At 39.6% G+C, this 19,223-nt stretch overlaps 1 protein-coding gene across 2 annotated transcripts in view; it reads right to left on the bottom strand.

Moving 5' to 3' along the window:
- Nucleotides 1-19,223, bottom strand: part of adamts17 (ADAM metallopeptidase with thrombospondin type 1 motif, 17) — a 178,174-nt gene that overhangs the window by 96,110 nt on the left and 62,841 nt on the right. For both annotated transcript variants that reach the window (XM_036586807.1, XM_036586806.1), the window contains exon 8: nucleotides 4,564-4,669. In XM_036586807.1, the coding sequence (XP_036442700.1) occupies nucleotides 4,564-4,669 (106 nt within the window). The remainder of the gene's footprint in view (nucleotides 1-4,563; nucleotides 4,670-19,223) is intronic.

Raw genomic sequence — 19,223 nt, forward strand, 5'->3', positions numbered from 1 at the left:
TTGCTTGTTCTTGGTATCTTTTGGTTATTCTTAGTATCATTTGGGAGTTTTTGGTATGATTTGGTGGTTCTTGGTACAGTTTGCTAGTAATTGGTATGTTTTGGTTATTCTTGGTATTGTTTGGTAGTTTTTGGCATGGTTTGGAAGTTCTTGGTATGGTTTATTCCTGGTATGATCTGGTCGTTTTTGGTATAGTTTGGTAGTTTTTGGTATAATTTGGGAGTTCATGGTATAATTTGGTAGTTTTTGGTATTATTTGGAAATTCTTGGTACAGTTTATCCCTGCTATGCTTTGGTAGGTTTTGGTATGGTTTGGAAATTCTTGGTACAGTTTATTCCTGCTATGCTTTGGTAGATTCTTGGTATGATTTGGTGGTTCTTGGTATATTTTAGTTATTCCTGGTGTCATTTGGTAGTTGTTGGTATAGTTTGGTAGTTCTTGCTTTTTTTAATACTTCTTGCATGTTGTCTGCTCTAAGGTGTTCACGAACCTTAGAAACATTAACAAGCATGAAATCTTGCGTGTATTGACAATATCTTTGAGTATCGTAATGTTATATTTATTTTTGTAATACTGTAAAAATTATGTGCAACACTGACACAGAATGAAAGCACAGCAATCCTGAAGTTGTGCTGGGAGGCTCAGCTGTACAGAAACACAGGGAATCTGAGGCAGGGCAAGCAGAAACAGCCTTCTTCCTCTCAAGCCCTGACCTACATTTCCAAATTAAAAACAACAACCGAAAAACGAACTAGCGGCAGCGAAACGCAGGAACTAATAAAGAACGTGGCGGGTGGATTTCCAGGGCGCGTCTCTTCCCCGACTGAAATAAAAGCAATAAAAGACTGAGGACTCACAGTGAGCACACCAGAAATCAGACATATCGCATTGGAAGGCCATTTACAAGGAAAAGAATGTCATTTTACTGTTATGTCCTTTTAAACAGCAATACGGTTGGGTGATTTAGTCGATAACGCAGCACTCAAATCTTCATCAACTGTCTATATGGGGTTTGTGATGGAAAGAATAGGGCCAAGAGGGATTTGCATGAACAGGCAAAATGTGTGTGCAGATCCCAAGCAGACTAAAATGCGCAGGCTTGGAAACACATTCACTGCCAAACTAATAACATGGCCCACAGTAGCAGAACAGGTTCTTAAACTAGATCTCTCCATCAGACAATAGCACAAGACAAAGTGGTTTGTTTCATTCCTGATCTAAGACCATATGAACAGAACCAAATCTAGATCAGTCCTTCAGTAGTTAATCAGTCCAATATCAGGCCTATATGTAACTATTTCTTTTTATTTTATGACACCATTTAAAAGCAAAAGTTTCCAAGTACATTAGACCTCTGAGGATGTGTCATCATTTTCTAATTCATCATCTATGGGAACAATGCATTTGGCTAGCTTGCTTGTAGGATGTGTGTAGCATATTTTTGCCTTGGTTTTACCTTTTTTATATTTACGCAAAGCATTCACACACTTTTTCATCCAGTAATTTTGTGATGGTTCCTAACACCGACACACCAGCAAACAGGGATTATCAGTGAGTTAAACTTTAACCCCCTTTCACATTATCCACAAATGCAATCTCTGCTTGTCTTGTCCCTCTTTTCTTTAATAACATTTATGGGATACATTTCGATGGAAATTGTGATTTACAAAACCAGAAGCAAACTGGATTTTTGTCTTTGTAGGTGAGCAAGTCAACATTTATACAATTGTTTTATTGCTGCAGTTGTACAGATGTCCTTATTTGTGGAGAGGTCATAACAGGGGGTTCTCACCCCTCCCCTTTCACCCCTCATTGCTCACTAGCAGCTAATGGTAGTTCTTGGTAAGGTTTGCTAGTTTTTGGCCATTTTGGTAGTTCTTGGTACAATGTAGTAGTTTTTGGTATGATTTGGTGGTTCTTTGTACAGTTTGCTAGTTCTTGGTATCTTTTGGTTATTCTTAGTATCTTTTGGTAGTTTTTGATATGATTTGGTGGTTCTTGGTATGGTCCGATAGCATGGTATGGAAATTCTTGGTACAGTTTATTCCTACTATGCTTTGGTAGTTTTGTCATGGTTTGGTGGTTCTTCGTGTGATTTGCGAGTTCTTGGTATTTAGTTATCCTGGTATCGTTTGGTAGTTGTTGATATAGTTTGGTAGTTCTTACTTTTTTAAACACTTCTTGCATGTTGTCAGCTCCAGGTTTTATTTAAAAATTCACTTATACTCATTTGTGGGAATATTACTAGTGTCCATGAGGTGAATTAATACAATTCCAAATTAATAAAAAGACATTTTTTAACCAGCATTAAATGAGTTTTATAACATTTTGTTTCTTCTGTGAAAGTAATCGCTTTTGAGACAAGCTGATAAGCAAAGTGACAGACTCCTCATTGGAACTCACTATCCTTTTCTCCTGGAGGGATCTAGAAACCATAAAATCCACTTAAAATGATGCTGTTACTGTATTTTCATTATGTAAACATAAATCTTACTACAGTAACAGAATTATTTCCCCATCAACAGTGAATACACCCAGTCATCATAAAGCCATGCACTGTTTCCAGCTATCTCTGTTCTCCACTCTGACTAACAATCAGAATAGGAAGGTAAAATCCCAGCAAATCACTGGGATACACTGGAACATGGACCCACTGAAGCAAAGAAAAGGAACTGCTGTATGAGTAACTACAGCATTCAAGAAGAGAGCTTTTTTATTTTCACTTCTTGGTTGAATTCCATTTCTGGCACTGCTAAGAGATTAGGCCTCTTTTATGATCTCCAACTACAATTACACATTTTTTCACCAGCTCTTCAAAACAAATGAGCATTTAATGGATCAAAAATCGTGCTGATGCGAGACAAATGGCTGTGTAATGAAATGTGAATCAGAGACAGTAATAAAACCTGCTTACTCTGCCATGCTAAAGCAAAAGGCCAGGCTACGTTTTATAGCAACAACTGATTGTATCCACTAAAAGAGGCTCAGATAATCAGACAACGATCAGACAATGAGTTCCAGCAGACTGGTCAAAGACAACAAAGGCTTTTCATGTATCTCAGTCTCAGGTGTCTCAAAGACCGAAGCAGATGCCAAAGTGCAGCGCCTGTAAATGCACATTTGAGCGTGTAAATGTCAAGTCGACAAATTTAGCCCCTTGTGCGCTAATCCAGGTGAAACCTTAAAAAACAAACCCCATGACATGCTAGATTACAGCTTTTATATTACGCAAATACAGTTCCACTTAAGCCCCTAATATTCTCGCTTTAATAGGTGTTTTACAGAGTGAGCACAATGGAGGCTTCTGTGTGTGTGTTAGCACCATGGCTACGCAAGTGCACTCTTGGTTTCGGCACCAGTCGGACGCGCTGCGGGCCAACTCTCTGCTGCCAGCCTTTAAAGCTCCCGCTAGGCACTCGCCACCCTGCTGGCTGCCACTGGAGCGCACCGCGATAACTCTATGCTAAACTGGCACAGCTACAAAGCCCACGCTAATGCTAATATAGCTTTGGCTATATTTCCAGGTGAATTTGATGTTGGCTGCCCAACGCTGCCCTATCAAAGGAGGCTTTCTTCAAGCCAGGGAGGATAATGAGTTGGTGCAGTTGTGGAAAAAGTAATACCTACTCTGAGATAGAGCTAGTATATATGTAGAGCTAATATGCTGAGTCTCAATGTGGGGAAGAAGTGAAATGAACAATAGGCTTTTTCTAAATGAGTCAAATCAAAGAAAACAGCATGCACAGTGAAGTATTAAGTGTGTTTAATATAACACTTCACTCAAAACGATACTGATGAATAAAAGCCAGTTAGCATGATGTTACTTGCATAACAGAATTCTAGCTGGTTCTCACTGAAAAATCAGAGACTGTTTGTTTGTGTAGTAACTAAACTCATTTCCCACTTTATTAGAAACCCCACCTTCCTGATGACCTTCAGGGACTTTAGCCTGCCTGTTGATGCACAATGTGTGTTAGCCATCCGCCAGCCATGAGCCACTTGGGTATGTGTTTGTAATAAAGTGGCCAGTTAGTGAAAGTACAAGGTAGATGTTTCTAATAAATTGGCCAGTGAGTGGAGGTGCAAGGTAGGTGTTTCTAATAAAGTGGCCAGTGAGTGGAGATATAAGGTATGTGTTTCTAATGAAGTGGCCAGTTAGTGGAAGTACAAATTAGGTGTTTCTAATAAAGTGCCCAGTTAGCTGATGTACAAGGTAGGTGTTTCTTATAAATTGGCCAGTGAGTGGAAGTACAAGGTAGGTGTTTCTAATAAATTTGTCAGTGTGTGGAAGTACAAGGTAGGCGTTTCTAATAAACTGGCCAGTAAGTTGATGTACAAGGTAGGTGTTTCTTATAAATTGGCCAGTGAATGGAAGTGCAAGACAGGTGTTTCTAATAAAGTGGTCTGTGAGTGTAAACATAAGGCAGAGTTTTCTAATATAGTGGCCAGTAAGTGGAGGTACAATGTTATAAAGTGGATGGAGAATGTATATAGCACACAGTAGAATCGTCACAGAAGATCTGTTAGATCACAGGTTCACAGTGTGTGGTTTCTGTACTCACTTGTGTCCAAGCTCATGAGCGATGGTGAAGGCCAGGTTGAGTCCGTTGTCCTCTGCCAGTACACACTTCCTCTTGGCGCTGCAGGTGCCTCCCAGGTAGGCGATACCTGTGTAGAAACCAAATACCACCAAGGTGAAGGGAAATGATAGTTTCACCATAGACCTGAAACTTTTCCAGCTTTATATGGCCCTGCAATTTGTCAAAACCAACCAAACCTATTTTCCTCGACTCTCCATCTCCTGGCCAGATGTTACTCCGGGCCTGTTTTTCATCCCCAGAAAGTAATGTTCTTAGCATTGATTACACAAAATGAGCTAGTTTCAAGGACATTCGGTGTGAGTCTGCTAAACTCGCTCTTGGTTTCTGACAGTTGTTTTCAGTTCCTTGGCCTCCTCATACCTGGAAGGTTTGTAATACTGACCCCATTTCTATGCCAATTACACTGGTGTGATTCAGCAGCCTGGTGAACAGCAGTGCAGAAGAAAGGCTACATAAGCTAGCATTCTCCAGAGGAAAGCACAGACATGCCAGTGCATCTCCCACCATCAAGCTGCATAACCACTTAATAATGCTGTCCTAGGCATGATTTAATGGGCAATATATTATGTGAAGCAATGGCAGGTGAAGATAATAGTAGCATTTGGGGAAAAGAGTGTAGTTTGCTACTTGAACTACTATGCTTCTTGGCAAGTATGATGTCCTGTGAGATATGACGGCATTATAAAACAGTATGACGATGGTACACTCTTCAAAATAAAAGTGCTAAAAGAGTTCTTTGCACAACAGCTACATAAAGCCTACATAAGCTGTTCATGATAACTGACATAATCCTGTATAGACATTTAAAAAACTCCAACAACCTTAAGTTATCAGTACAATGCTTACTGAGGTGAAATGACATTAACATGGACAGCCTTTTGGACAACTGACACTTGTCAGAATAAGCCTTTATAAAAGGTTCTATAGGTTTACGGCAATTTCCATGAAAGGCTTATGTAGGGCTCTCACAGCTTTAAGAATGCTGCCCTTCAGTAAAGTGTTACCAAAAATTTAAGGGGCACGCCAGCCAAAAAGAAACACGGAACCATTACTATGTCTGTTGTAAACCTGAATACTCATCTTGTACAGTGGTGGTGCAATATTATCCAGTTTAAAGACAACAAAAAACACCTTCTGATGATGTAATTTGAAGGTGGAAAAAACTACACACACTTTGGGGCATAATCTTGAGTGCTGGCCATTATTCTTTTATTCATTTTTGGCAGAACAAGGCCAGATAACCTGCATCACTGGTAGGAAGCTGCTACAATAGTGAGTAAAGGTATTTGCGCAATGCATGCTGGGTGTTGTAGTGAGAGAACACTGATGGATTAAAAACACAAAAAGGATACAAATCATGACATTCTGTTAAACTGATGAGGCTGAGGGATGAAATGCTGCACTAGAGAATCTTGCACATTGACAAATAATGCGTAAAAATGCTAGCTTAGGCCGGAATGCCGCTCCACGTGATGTGAGAAGGGTCTCCAGCGAGAAGCCCATCTCTTGAACTTTCAGGAGAAGGACCCTGTGATGTCATGTGGGGTCTTTCACAAGAGGTGGAATTTTTAAATCTATTGTTGTTTATAGTGTTAGGTTATCGCTAGCAAATGCACATTTATGAGTGGAATAGTGTACTTCCTGTGAGTGACTCTACTATCGATTGACCTATCTAAAGTATAAGCAAACAACAACGCTAGTATAGTAACGTAAGCTAACGCTAACACTAGCTTACTAACCACTGTATAACTAGTTATAGTAGCTAGCTCAGCAAACTAAAAACTTTTTTTTTTTCCAAAAGACGTGAGGATAATTTGTCATACAGTTTGTCAATGTTGACAGCTAGTTAAATGCCTAGCCTTAGCTAACGCTAATGCTAGCTTACTAACCACTGTATAACTATAGTTAAAGCAGCTAGTTTAGCGAATTAAAAACTATTATAATTATAAAACTAAGATTTTTTTTTCCAAAAAGATGTGAGGATAATTTGTCAAACAATGCTAAAGTTGACATCTAGTTAGGTTAACTATCTAGCCTTAGCTAATGCTAACGCTAGCTTACTAACCACTGTATAACTAGTTACAGCAGCTAATTTAGTGAACTAAAAACTATGATAATAATAAAACTAATTTAACTAAACTATTTTTTTCAAAAAGACATAAGAATAATTTGTCAAACAATCCTAAAGTTGACAGCTAGTTAGGTTAACTATCTAGCCCTAGTGAACACTAACGCTAGCCGACTAACCACTGTATAACTGGCCACAGTAGCTAGTTTAGCGAACTAAAACTATTATAATTATAAAACTAATTTTTTTTTAAAAAAAAAGGATAATTTGTCAAACAATGCTAAAGTTGACAGCAAGATAGGTTAACTGCCTAGCCTTAGCTAATGCTAGCTTACTAACCACTGTATATCTAATTATAGTAGCTAGCTTAATAAACTAAAAAAATCTTTTAAAAGTTGAAAGTTGAAAGTACAATCTTCCCCAACTATCCATAGGATGGTAATAATTTGGATGTTACTCTCTTGTGTGCTGATGGATGAACATTTACACTGTGAAACTTTAATACAACTCTAGTTGATTGAAGCCTATATGAAACTAAATTGCACCTGAATTGCGTAATATAAAGCATCCTGCAACTCACTTGAAATTCAGCCGCAACAGTTGCAAGCAAAAATGAGAACAATAACGATACAGAATATCAAAAATACAAGCTAATTTAGCGAGTTAGTGGAGTAGCTGAATGTGTTGCGTGCAACTTTGCTTGTTCCTGAAATGCTTCATGTAACCATTGAATGGAAAATCACAACATGCAACTAGTTGCATGGCAGTTTCCCGTGTAAAGCCAGCCTAAAACATACCAGAAAAGAATGTTAGCACATTTGTATGAAATGTCACAAAACGTTTGTTTTACTTATCAAAAATCACAGTAAACCACGTCTACAACAATGTTTGTATGGTAAAAGATGCTGTTGCCAATACTAATGGGACTCTCTCCAACAACCAGAAACAGACTGAAACATGTTCAGTATGCTAACAAATCTACCGACTACATAAATCTACTCCCAGTTCAATGGAGACTTTTGATGAAAGATTGTTTCATCTGGTATTGTAACACGGTACCTTCGAAGGAAGTCAGTGTTTTAAAAGCCCATCAATCACAAAGTCGGCCAATAGAAATGACATTTTAAAGGCCTGTCGCATCACTGGGTATCGCCTTTCAACGTGTCTGCTCCCGCACCTGGTTTGTGTCTGTTACTGGACATTGCCCAGAAAGCCTCACTTGGCCCCAGACCGCCATAAATTAAACCAGTGACAAGAGAATGAAATTAAAGCCAGATGGTTTAGGTGAAAAAGCAACAATTTCAATGATTTCATTTGTGAATACCCACATTTTTGAAGCTCATCTGTGACTGACACGAGCCAATTCGGAATCAATGGTGCACAGACGATGAATATGACTTCATATTTAGAAAAATGTGCATTTTCTCAGACTTTTTGGATAAGGAAATTTGCAAGTGGAGCTGGTATGGCATAATAATATCTCAGCCACAGGGTATTTATAGCACCTGCGAATATAGAGTGGCTGCGATTTTGTCAGGTATGAAAACTTGTCTAATAAAAAGTCAAAAGTTCATGTGGTGTGAAGAACTGATATATTGAAGCCACATTTACTTTAAAAGAGAAATCACTTTTGCTTCACCTTGTAGAGACAAACGTCTTTAGGTATAAGAAGTTGAAACTATTGCCAGTAATAACAAAGGCATGTCATAATTTTATATTAACTATTTTTCACTCATAGAAATAATTGAAACAAGCAGAGAAATTCTGTGCACTGCCAAAAAACTGTTGATCAGTACAATCTAAAAATGTATTTATGTGGTAACAAGAAATTTAACTGGTTTTATTTGAATAAGCAAAATAAAACTGCGGTTTAGATTTAAAAAAGCAATATTTTTCATCAACTCATATTTCAAAAACACAAATGAACTCCTGCCTTCCTCCACTTCATGCAGTGTAAAAAGTGTAGATTCTAAACTTCCAATCCTACCACATCTGTGTTTGTAAGTAGGAGAGGAGATATTTTATTATGATTTGAGTTTGATTAGTTATTATCGTGTGTACAGTCCTGTTTTGTAGAAAGAAAAACATTCCTGTTTTTGTCATTTCTTGGCCAAAAAAGTTAGAAGTGTAGACCCAGGCCTGTCAAAACAAAATGTTAATTAAAAGTTATTAATTGTAATTAATATATAATCACTATGTAATTGCGTATGTGATTACATAATGTTTTTCATCCTATCATCCTTGAACTAACCACTTTAACACATGGCAGCCACTTTCTCAGGAATGTCAATATCTACCACTCAAGGTCTGTTCCACAGGTCAGCAACCCAAATTTTAACAAAAATTTCAACAAAAATCAAACCACCTTGGGAGCCACAACATTTTATGTCCATTTTACCTTCTTGGCAGTAAATATGTCTTAGTATGTGCTAATGTGCTAGTATAGGATAAAAAATATCATTTTTTAAAGCAGGCTTACTTTGCACTGTTTTAAGCTTTAGCTCAGCTATAGCCGCTTTTCTCACATCTCCGACAGGAAACTTTTCCAAAACTGGAATAGTTTCTTGTAAAATGTCTCTCAACGTTCAACTTTTTACAAGACTGAGGTCAGCTTCTCATTCGCCAGCTTCTTGTTTGAATTTTCCCACTCCACCTCAAATGGTGCTTGAGGTGCCAGAATGTAACTGCTGCACCATTTAAGGTGGAACGGGAAAATTTGAACGAGAAACTGGCAAACGAGAAACTGACTTCAGCTTTGCGACTTTTTAGTGTTTGACAGTTTCTCATTGCAGATTAAACGTATCCGGCAACCAGCTGGAGTGATTAAAAACGCAAATAAGTCCATTCGTCTCGAAATTCTCAATCTTTCTCTTTGCCTTTTTCATTTGCTACTAGCCAGGCGAGACTGTTGCCTGCATTGCTATGGTGACCAGCAGTCTGAGCGCCAACCTTCAGGGTTGAAGGATGAATTAGCATGTTTTTTTTTTTTTAGATTTGTCACTATTTTACCATCATCACGTCAACATTACATACAAAACTCTGAGGGCGCACGTAGGTTCACTGGTGCTTTTTGGATAGTAAATAAAACGACTATATTTGTGTTGTAGACACTGTGGCCCCTAGTTCCTATCATCACCAATGTAAAGAAATCTCAGTCTCTACAATCAACCATTTCACACCAAACCACTCTGAATGTCTGATTGTGCAGAATTTTTGAAACTTCGGTGGAATTCCCCTTTAACACGCAATTTTGACTGTGAATTAAATAAATAAAGGGTGTTACATTTGTAAAAGTGACCATGTAAGTACCAGCTCTGCACACAGCGACCTCGACCAGCATGAGGCCGTAACCTAAACATCAGACTGGACTGCTTTAGGAGGGAAACGGTGCCACAGATGTTCTCACTTTACCCAACGTGAATAAATCACATCAGAAAAAGACACTGTCATCTGAACTGTATTCAAGTCAGCAGAATCAAAGACACACACTGGTGACGTGGCCAGAGACACTGTTCAATGTAATGTGGTTAACACTCACTCTCTCTCACCCCCTCACATACATAGAGCTTTAGAGACAGCTGTTTATTATCAGAACTTTGATGAAAATGTTAGGCATGAAATGAGCAACAAAGCAGGAGCTAAACCCTTGACGCTAACGTTATAGCGATTTTAACGACTTAATAAAGAAATCAAAAACTGGAAGTCTTAGACTTACTGAAATACAATGTTCTTTCATTTTGTTTTATTTCACAGTCATTAAAAACCATAACTAAGCCAGTATGGTGTTTACAACTACAGTCCGGTCAATAGAAACATCTGGAACATGTCTAACACGCTAGTGCTGAACAGTGAGAATATGTAACTACTGACACTAGATGCAATTTCCATGTGTGTGAATATTCAAAGAGGGTTGGGTTTAAAATGGATTTACTTGATGTGGGCCCACTTGACCAGCAGTGCTACATGCTTTGTGTTGGGGGCTAAATTTAAGATTTGACAAAACCGATAGCTAGATATTCTTTAGTCTTACTTATTCACATACTGCCATACGTGTTTATTCTTCAAATACCTCAACATATTTCCTTAGAGACATCACACTAGTAACAGCTGTAGTGGTATGCCACAAATAAACACAGATAATACAACATACAAGCAGTACAAATCACACTAACATTAGCTGAGTGGTGGAGTCAGGGATGTTTCAGTCATGTTTCACATGAAAATTAAATTGCAGCAGACCCTCAAACACTTCCCGCTGTCTGGTCTGTTGCAGGTGAAGTAGTCCAATTTGTTTTCAAGGCAGTGGATATAAAGGAATGGCCAGTCTTTTGGGGTTAGCCTTAGCCTAACATGACCGATTGCTGCACTTGTTTCCTCTTGTACCGCCTGAGAAGCTGCCTGACTGTCAGCTGCATCAGATGAGGCAGCGGTCTGGAAACAGCTGGTACTGAAGTGTGAATGACTGTAATGTTTTCCAAATTCCACCAGTGTCTGACGGTCAGAGGGACAAGTGTAGGACACATGTATGAGACAAATGACTTGAGAAATTTGACAATGCTTATTCTAATTTCCCGCTCCACCTTAAATGGTGCAGCAGTTACATTCAGGCACTTGTACAAGTATTAGAATGCAACTGCTGTTCCAGTTATGGTGGAACAAAAAACTCAAACAATAACATCAGCCTTCTATCTATCTATCTATCTATCTATCTATCTGTCTATCTATCTATCTATCGGTCTATCTGTCTATCGGCCTATCTGTCTATCGTTCTATCTGTCTCTGTCTGTCTGACATTTAGTTAGTTTGTTAGTCCAAGACTGAGTCCATGGTCCTAGCCTGGAAAAGGGTGGCATGCCCACTCCAGGTAAGGGGTGAAGACCTGCCCCAGGTATGTATGCAGGAGTGTAAGTATTTTGGGGTCTTGCTCGGGAGTGATGAAAAGAGGGATTGTGAGATCTGCTGCAGACTGGGACAGGTGACAGCAGTAATGTGGTCGCTGTACTGGACTGTAGTGGTAGATAAAGAGGGAGATAAAGCATGGTAGATAAAGAGGGAGATAAAGCATAGCTCTCTGTTTACTGGTCAGTCTACATCCCCACCCTCACCTATGGCCATGTGCTTCGGGTATTGACCGAAAGAATACAAGTGGCAGAAATGAGTTTTCTTCGGATGGCGGGCTGCGCTCTACTTCACAGGGTGAGAAGCCACTACTCCTCCACACTGAGAGGAGCCAGCTGAGGTGGTTCGGGCATCTGATCAGGATGCCCCCTGGCTGCCTCCCAGTGGGGGTTTACCAGGCACGGCCTACTAGGACGAGACCCCAGGGGGGTCATCCTAGGACCCGCTGGAGGGATCATATCTCCAAGTTGGCCTAGGAGTGGCTCAGGGTCCCCTGGAATGAGCTGGAGGAAGTTGCGGGGAACAGGGTTGTCTGGGGTCCTCTGCTCTCCCAACTGTTACAGCGACCCTATCTGGACTAAACAGTTAAAGATAATGATGATGGTTTATTTATTTATTTAGTTAGTTATCTCAGCATTCCTGAGTATTTTCCTGAGACTATACTGCGTAGTTTGCATAACATCTCCTATATTTTACTTTTGACAGTGGAATGCATTTAAACTAGAAACATTTCATTTCACTCCAGCAGTATTTCACTGAGTTCCTTCAAGCTGTACTTAAGTATTCTTATGGTATAGTTTTGCTTAAGTTTAGCATTTGAATCCTTTTCCACCTCTGCATTTGATAAACTGGAAACTTTCATCTATGAGTCGAGAACCTGCAGCTGAATCGTTCAGAAAGTTGAGAAGTTTCTGCTGTAAAATGCAGGATAAAACAAGCCTTTGCTTTTCTATTCACATCCCAACCTGTCTTTCCAAGAATATAGGTCGCCCCAGCACTCGCCAGAAATCTGTGGTGGAAAAACAACCTTCCTTGAACGGCATACAAGAACAGCAGGTTGATTGGAAAACAGATGTTGTCCTAAATTCTTACATGGATTTTTCCCTGCTTCATTTCGTGCAATTTTCTTTCAACAACCACGCACACTTATTGGAGAGCAGTAATTACCCTGTCTGTCCTCCCCCAGATTTACAGTAAAAGCTGAGGCCAGTCTGTATAACATTCATGTCTAAGTGCATTTCCGGGTTTATTTTCTGCAGTTTACTGAGCTTAACTGGTGTAGAAGTTGTTTTTACTGCTTGTTGTAAGTTTCTGGTGTGCAATCAAGTGCAGGGACAGAACATTACTGTAAAACTGGGATGATTGACAGGTTGACTTAACAGTGGAAATGCATATAAACACATACATGTATTCTTCAATGACTACTAGCGCAAGCCAGGTGTGAAATGGGCCAGCGCAGACCCTTTACCCAGAGGCAATGCTTACAGTGTACTTGTGTCTTTTATTCCTCCTTAGAAACACAAAATGAGCCACATCCTATTCACTGCCTGCTATACACGTACATATAACTTTCAGGGCCTTCACTTAGAATGTTGCCGGAGGACATAGGGGAAATGAGTCAAGACAATAACGTGGATTTGTGCCTCAGCAGCATCGAGGCTGCTTTTGTCAGTGTCTGGTGGTGAATTTTGCACTGAAGGCTTTCATGTTGATAGAGCTGCACGATGTGTTTTGGTGTTGAATACATTATTAAGGGCTGTGTGAGTGTGAGGTAATTAGATTGGTGGGAATATTACATTAGGAGCTGTGTCTGATGTTACTGTAATGGTATGCTTTCCTGAGCAGGGCTCCAGACCTGGTCTCCTGCATGCAGAGCAAGTGAATTAACCACTCTGCTATAAAGCCAATTACACTCACAGCTCATAAACTACTCTATCCTGAAGTACTAGCCTGTAAAAATGCTTTAAAAGTGATGACTATTCTCACTCCTAGGGTTGTATTAACTGCGTGAAGCACTTAATACATGACAAACTTGCTTTTTTAGGAATTTAATATGTACTTTTTTTATTATTGTAGAAAAAACATCCAAGCTGTCTTCTTCCATCCACCGTACAGTTCACGACCATAGCAGAAGTCCATTCTTAAAGATAAAGATGCCATGGAAGAACCACTTTTGGTTCCCTCAAGATTAAAAAAAAAGACTCATAAAAACGTGTAAAGGGGAACTCCTCTGATTTTTCTAAATTTCTGCATTAAATGTTTAACATATAAACTTATTGAGAGTGGTGTGAAATGCTCCATTCTAGAGAAACTTACCGAGCCAGAATTGTTCCCAGTGGGGGTGATCCAGACATCAACCTCTAAAAGCTCCCTCACAGGAAGTTATTACATGAAACGCATTTTTATATTAAAAAAAAAAATTTCATGGTGGAGGGATACATGAAGAGTGTTCTAAGGCAAAATAGTTCCCAAAGAATTTTTTTTTTTTTTCAGATTTATCACTATTTTATAAAATACAAACACAGAACAAAGACATGTGTCACTGGTGGTTTCGGATAGTAAGTAAAATGGCCATATTTGTGTAGACAGTGAAACCCCTGGTTCCTATCACCACCACTGTAAAGAAATTTGAGTCTGCAAGTTTCACTTCAAATCACTCTGAATGACTTTATTTTTATCTGACCAACTGAATTATGCAGACATTTTGAAAAGATTGGTGGGGTTCCCCCTTAAAGTTGAAATAACCTATGCATGAGGCTAAACATGTAAAAAATCTCTACATTTACATAAAAAAAAAAAAAAAACTATAGGAACATTTTAAAAAAACCATCCATGCATGTACATTGTCCAGGATTAGCCAGCATCCGTGGTGGTATAGGGGTGCATTAGCGCACATGGCATGGGTGATTTTCACATCTATGAAGGCACCATTGATCCTGAACTACATATACAGATTTCAGTGCAACGTATGCTGCGATCCAGACGACGTCTTTTTTAGAGAAGGGCTTACTTATTTCAGCAAGACAATGACAAACCACATTCGGCACAGATTACAGCAGCATGGCTCTGTATTGAAAGAGTCAAGGGGTTAAACTGGCCTGCCTGCAGTCCAGACCTGTCACCTATCGAAAACAACTGTTAAACAGCAGAAATCCTATATCAAACAAGGATGGGAAAATATTACACTTTCAGAACTACAGCAGTTGGTCTCCTGAGTTCCCAAACGCTTACAGAGTGTTGAAGTGAAGAAAGAGGTGATGCAACACAGTGGTAAACACGCCACCGTCCCAACTTTTTTGAAACATGTTGCTGGTATCAAATTCAGTGTTCTCATAATTTAAAAAAAACAATAAAATTTCTCAGTTTTAAAATTTGATGTGTTGTCTTGCTATTATTTTTAAGTAAATTTAGGGTTTAAATGATTTGCATATCTGCATTGCTTTTACTTATATTTTGCACAATATCCCAACGTTTTTGGAAACAGGTTGTAAATCACAATCAGAATTTCCTCCATATTTTCATTATTATTCAACATTTCCAGAACAGTTTCCCAAAACATGTTTCAAGTTTCATGTTCATTGTACACGTGAAAACACATAATGTGACATATTTAAGATGAGCCGCTTTATTATTTTGACCGAACTTCTTTTGTTAGGTCATACAAAAGCCTTGATTCATCAAAAAGATCAAATAATGCTCATGAGCACCCAAATAAAAAACAGCTACTTAAAAAGCACAAAGTGTTATCTACAATATTATGTGAGCCCTGTATCACTTAAGCATATCATACATTGACATGCTGTTAACTTTTGTACATCGTGCATATAAGTCAACAAGAATCAAGACTTAGTGAGGCCTTTAATGTAGCTGCACAAGCACAAATCCCATTGCACTTGCTTACAAATGGCCAATATATTTTCAATGTTTCTGTTCTTTAGCACTCAAATCATGATAAACTGTAATGAAAAGAAACATGCTCCCTCACAGCACATTATTCTACATGGCTACGTCATTCAGTGCGCTGAAAAACAAATCCTCTCCCACATACACGCACATACATAGTCACAAACCCCGGTCGCTGGCGCTGTGCAGCCTGTGAGGTAATGCGGGGCCGTGTTGTTTGTGGCAGAGCGAAAACCGGGCAGGCCAGCACTTCTGAAGTGTAAAGCCGGGGAACAATGAAACAAATTCACTGGCCTGTGCTATCGCAGCCTCCATCTGACTCAGCGCTTGGTGGAAACCCGCGGGATCAAGCGCAGCCACCAGTCTCCCTGGGCTCAGCGCGGGTCATCAGCCAGACAGCGTTGAAAAGGGCCAGCAAAAGCTCCCTCGCATGGCTACACACACAAACGCTCCCACGGGCCGCCCGCGATATTTTTCTAATTATTTATTCGGGGTTAATTAGCCGATAGCACATGGAGAGAGTGTCGCATTCAGCAGGTGATTGTACTAGCTCAGCAGTGCACGGACCAAGCAGGCCAGCTCAGCAGAATTAGGACGGGGCTTTGTTTCCGACCAAGGAGCGTCTGGCCCCAGACATGACACTGACCAGCCCAAAATACACATACACACAGGGAAGAATGAGTCAGCTGATTCCTGCTAGCAAACAACATCTCCAACGCAGGGGGAGGATATTACATCATCATCCTCAGCAAAAATAAGGTTTATTTATCTTTATTGTGTTTTTATGATATCGGCAGGGATGTTTTTCCACACCTCCAAAGTTCAGTCTTACAGTTTGTTGGATTTTCTGCTTCTAAAGATCCCAGTGATCCCAAAGACATTCAGTCATGTTGAGGTCTGGATTCTGGAGTGGTCAGTCCATTGTTCTGAGAACATCAGCAGCTTTTGTTTGATGTGTCTGTACACTACACAAGTTTTTGCCTGATTTAAGCCCAATTTGCCCTTTGCATGAAATTTTCACAATCTAAAGCGATTTTCCAGGTCAGGAGCTCCACTGGATGCGACTGATAGTTAGTGTGAGAGGAGTGTGAGTGATCGGAGGCCCTCCAATATTATCAAACATGTTTCATATTTATGACTCATACCATTTAAGATTCCTGTAGTGTGAGAAGGTCAGAGATTCACTCAACTAATTATTCAAACAACAGCCAATCAGAGCTAGAAGAGCGGAGAGACAGGTGAAGAGACGTGCATGCAAACTGCCTGAACAGCAGGGTGGAGACAGAGGAGCTGTGTGTAAAACACAGGCAGATAAGAGCCATTATCATGTTTATAATGTGTGGATCCAGACGTCAGGTCAATTTCTTTACAATTTCAGCTCAGCTGCTAGTTTATAGTTAAATATTTCTCTAGCTCTCTCTTTATCAGCACTTCTCAACCCCATATTAATCCCCAGTTTGCACTTTTGCAGCCTATGAAAGTGCAAACAGGTCCAGTAGCTTTATTTGTGTTATGTAATTTCTGAGAAGATCTGGGAGTTCGAGTCCCTATTTGTAGCCCAAACTCATTATCTGTGTCATACTCTCTCTTTGCACCTGTCGTCTAGTGTGAGTGCCCACATGACAAAAAGAGGAGAAATTCAGCGACAGACCGACGTTAAGTGTGTGAAGCTCTCCGTTTCAGAAATCTGTTAAGATTTTAAAAGTCGTGTAGTACACACCTGGCCTAAGGGCTTCTTGACAGCTACGCATCCTTTCAGATTCACAAGAGTGGAGCTTGATGAAAGCTTTGAATCTACACTATGTAAGTTTTAGGGATTTGGAGACCTCTCTGGTGGAAATGTGTAATTGCATACAACATAATGTAAGGGGATTATCTACTACTATCATCAGATTTTCATTTGAGACTTAAACATCAGGCCAGGTGTTCTTTTTGAGTCAGTGCGTATGACGTTAAGACATAGGAAGTGGTCATTTTAACAAAAAAAAAAAGTATAGCTTTAACTGCTGTTTATCTGATGGGGCCAGTTTTGGTGACTTTCCCCTTCTATCCATCCATTCATTCATTCATTCATTTATTAATCCATCCATTCACCCATTCATTCATCTATTTATCCATCCATCTAAATTAGGTTGCAATATGCGTTTTTAATTGTTGGACGTTTGCAGGTTCAAACCACAACAGTGCCAGGAGCTCAAGAGAGCATAACTGGCCATACATGCTTAATTGGATGAATGTAGTGATTTATGTGAATTAATAATAAATTGCTGTACTTTGCCTTTAATAGATTTTTAAATATGGCACTACTAGTTTCTGCTCCACTAGTTCTGTTCCACCTTAACAAAACTCAGAAAAACAAAATTGTGATAAATATCATGTATCGTCAAATCATCTTCAAGTATTGTGACATTTTTGCCATATTGCACATCCCTACACCAAAGATTCCAACTGCCCCATCCTGGTCTCCTGATCTCCCGTCTCTTTTCCACTCTGCATTTGGGTTGCTTATAATCCAAACAAAAGAAACAGGACGTCTCTATAGGATAGTAGCCCCTCCCACCTCCTTCAGAAGTGAACAAGTAGTCAGGCTGCTTTGATAAGAGGCGGCGAGATAACAAACACGAATAAAACTAAACAGACCCATCCATTATGAGGCCATTCTCTGCTTTCTCAAGGTCCTCAACAGTTATGTCTGGGCACACAAAATACACAGGGCACTGTTCAAACCATAACAATGTTCATTTTCATAAAAGTTTCGCCTCTCACAGGAGATAGAGGGAACTCACAAAATGAAACTAGGTCACAATTTGAATGGAGCGACAGAAAGGCTCAGAAAGTCTTTTGATTGAGAGCTTGCTGGAGGAGTTTAACCCAGACGAGCCCCCGACTGTTCCCAAAAGCTGCATGTCAGCACCCAGACCACTGTTCCAAAATCTCAAGCAGAACTATAGTGTTCTCTGGACGGCCGTGTAACTAGCAAAAGTGCAGGTGGAGATATTAAACTGGGCCCGCAGTAGCACATCAACATCTCTGTTGGACTTTTTACATCTCTACTCAAATAATTTCACATCCATCCACTGTTAGAAATAGAAATAAAGGTACTGTGCACATTTTTCATTCATCAATGTACAAACAATGTAAATGTGCCCTCAAAAACAACACAGTGGATTTAAGGTCCAACTGTGTACCATAAATAAGTTTTTCCCAGGTGAAAAGTATGTATTTGTACCTTTTCATGATGTTTTAATACAGGACAATAATATAAAAAGCCTGGAGACCAGATGGGGTGTATGGAGTCAATACAACTTAGAAAACATAATTTAAATGGATTGTGGTACAGTTATTTTCCCTGACTAAAGGTACTGAGATGTACCCTTGAGGGTATGAAGGGCACACATTCTAGCCCTAGTAAGGGTCCAGTACGGCAGGGCACTGTTTGAGGCCACCCTAAGACTACATGCTGCCTAGCACCGCATTAGTGTGATGTTTCCACATTTTAAGAGAGCAGTTAAAACATATACATATAGTACAAACATGTGAGGGCAAAATGTACTATGGCGTCGCCATGCCACGTTGTGGGTAGTTCAGTTTTTTAAAGAGAAGAAATGTTTATGTTGGGCTGTTTTAGGTTCCCTCTTACAAAGACTTTTATATTGAAAAGGCTGAATACAAATTGAGTGGTGGGTTTTCTGGAGTAGAGCAGAGGGCTTTAGCTGTTAGTGCTGCTGTTTAGCTGCTAGAGGCTGTGTTT

The sequence above is a fragment of the Colossoma macropomum genome, unplaced genomic scaffold, assembly GCF_904425465.1.
Source record: "Colossoma macropomum unplaced genomic scaffold, Colossoma_macropomum, whole genome shotgun sequence".
Taxonomy (NCBI): Eukaryota; Metazoa; Chordata; class Actinopteri; order Characiformes; family Serrasalmidae; genus Colossoma; species Colossoma macropomum.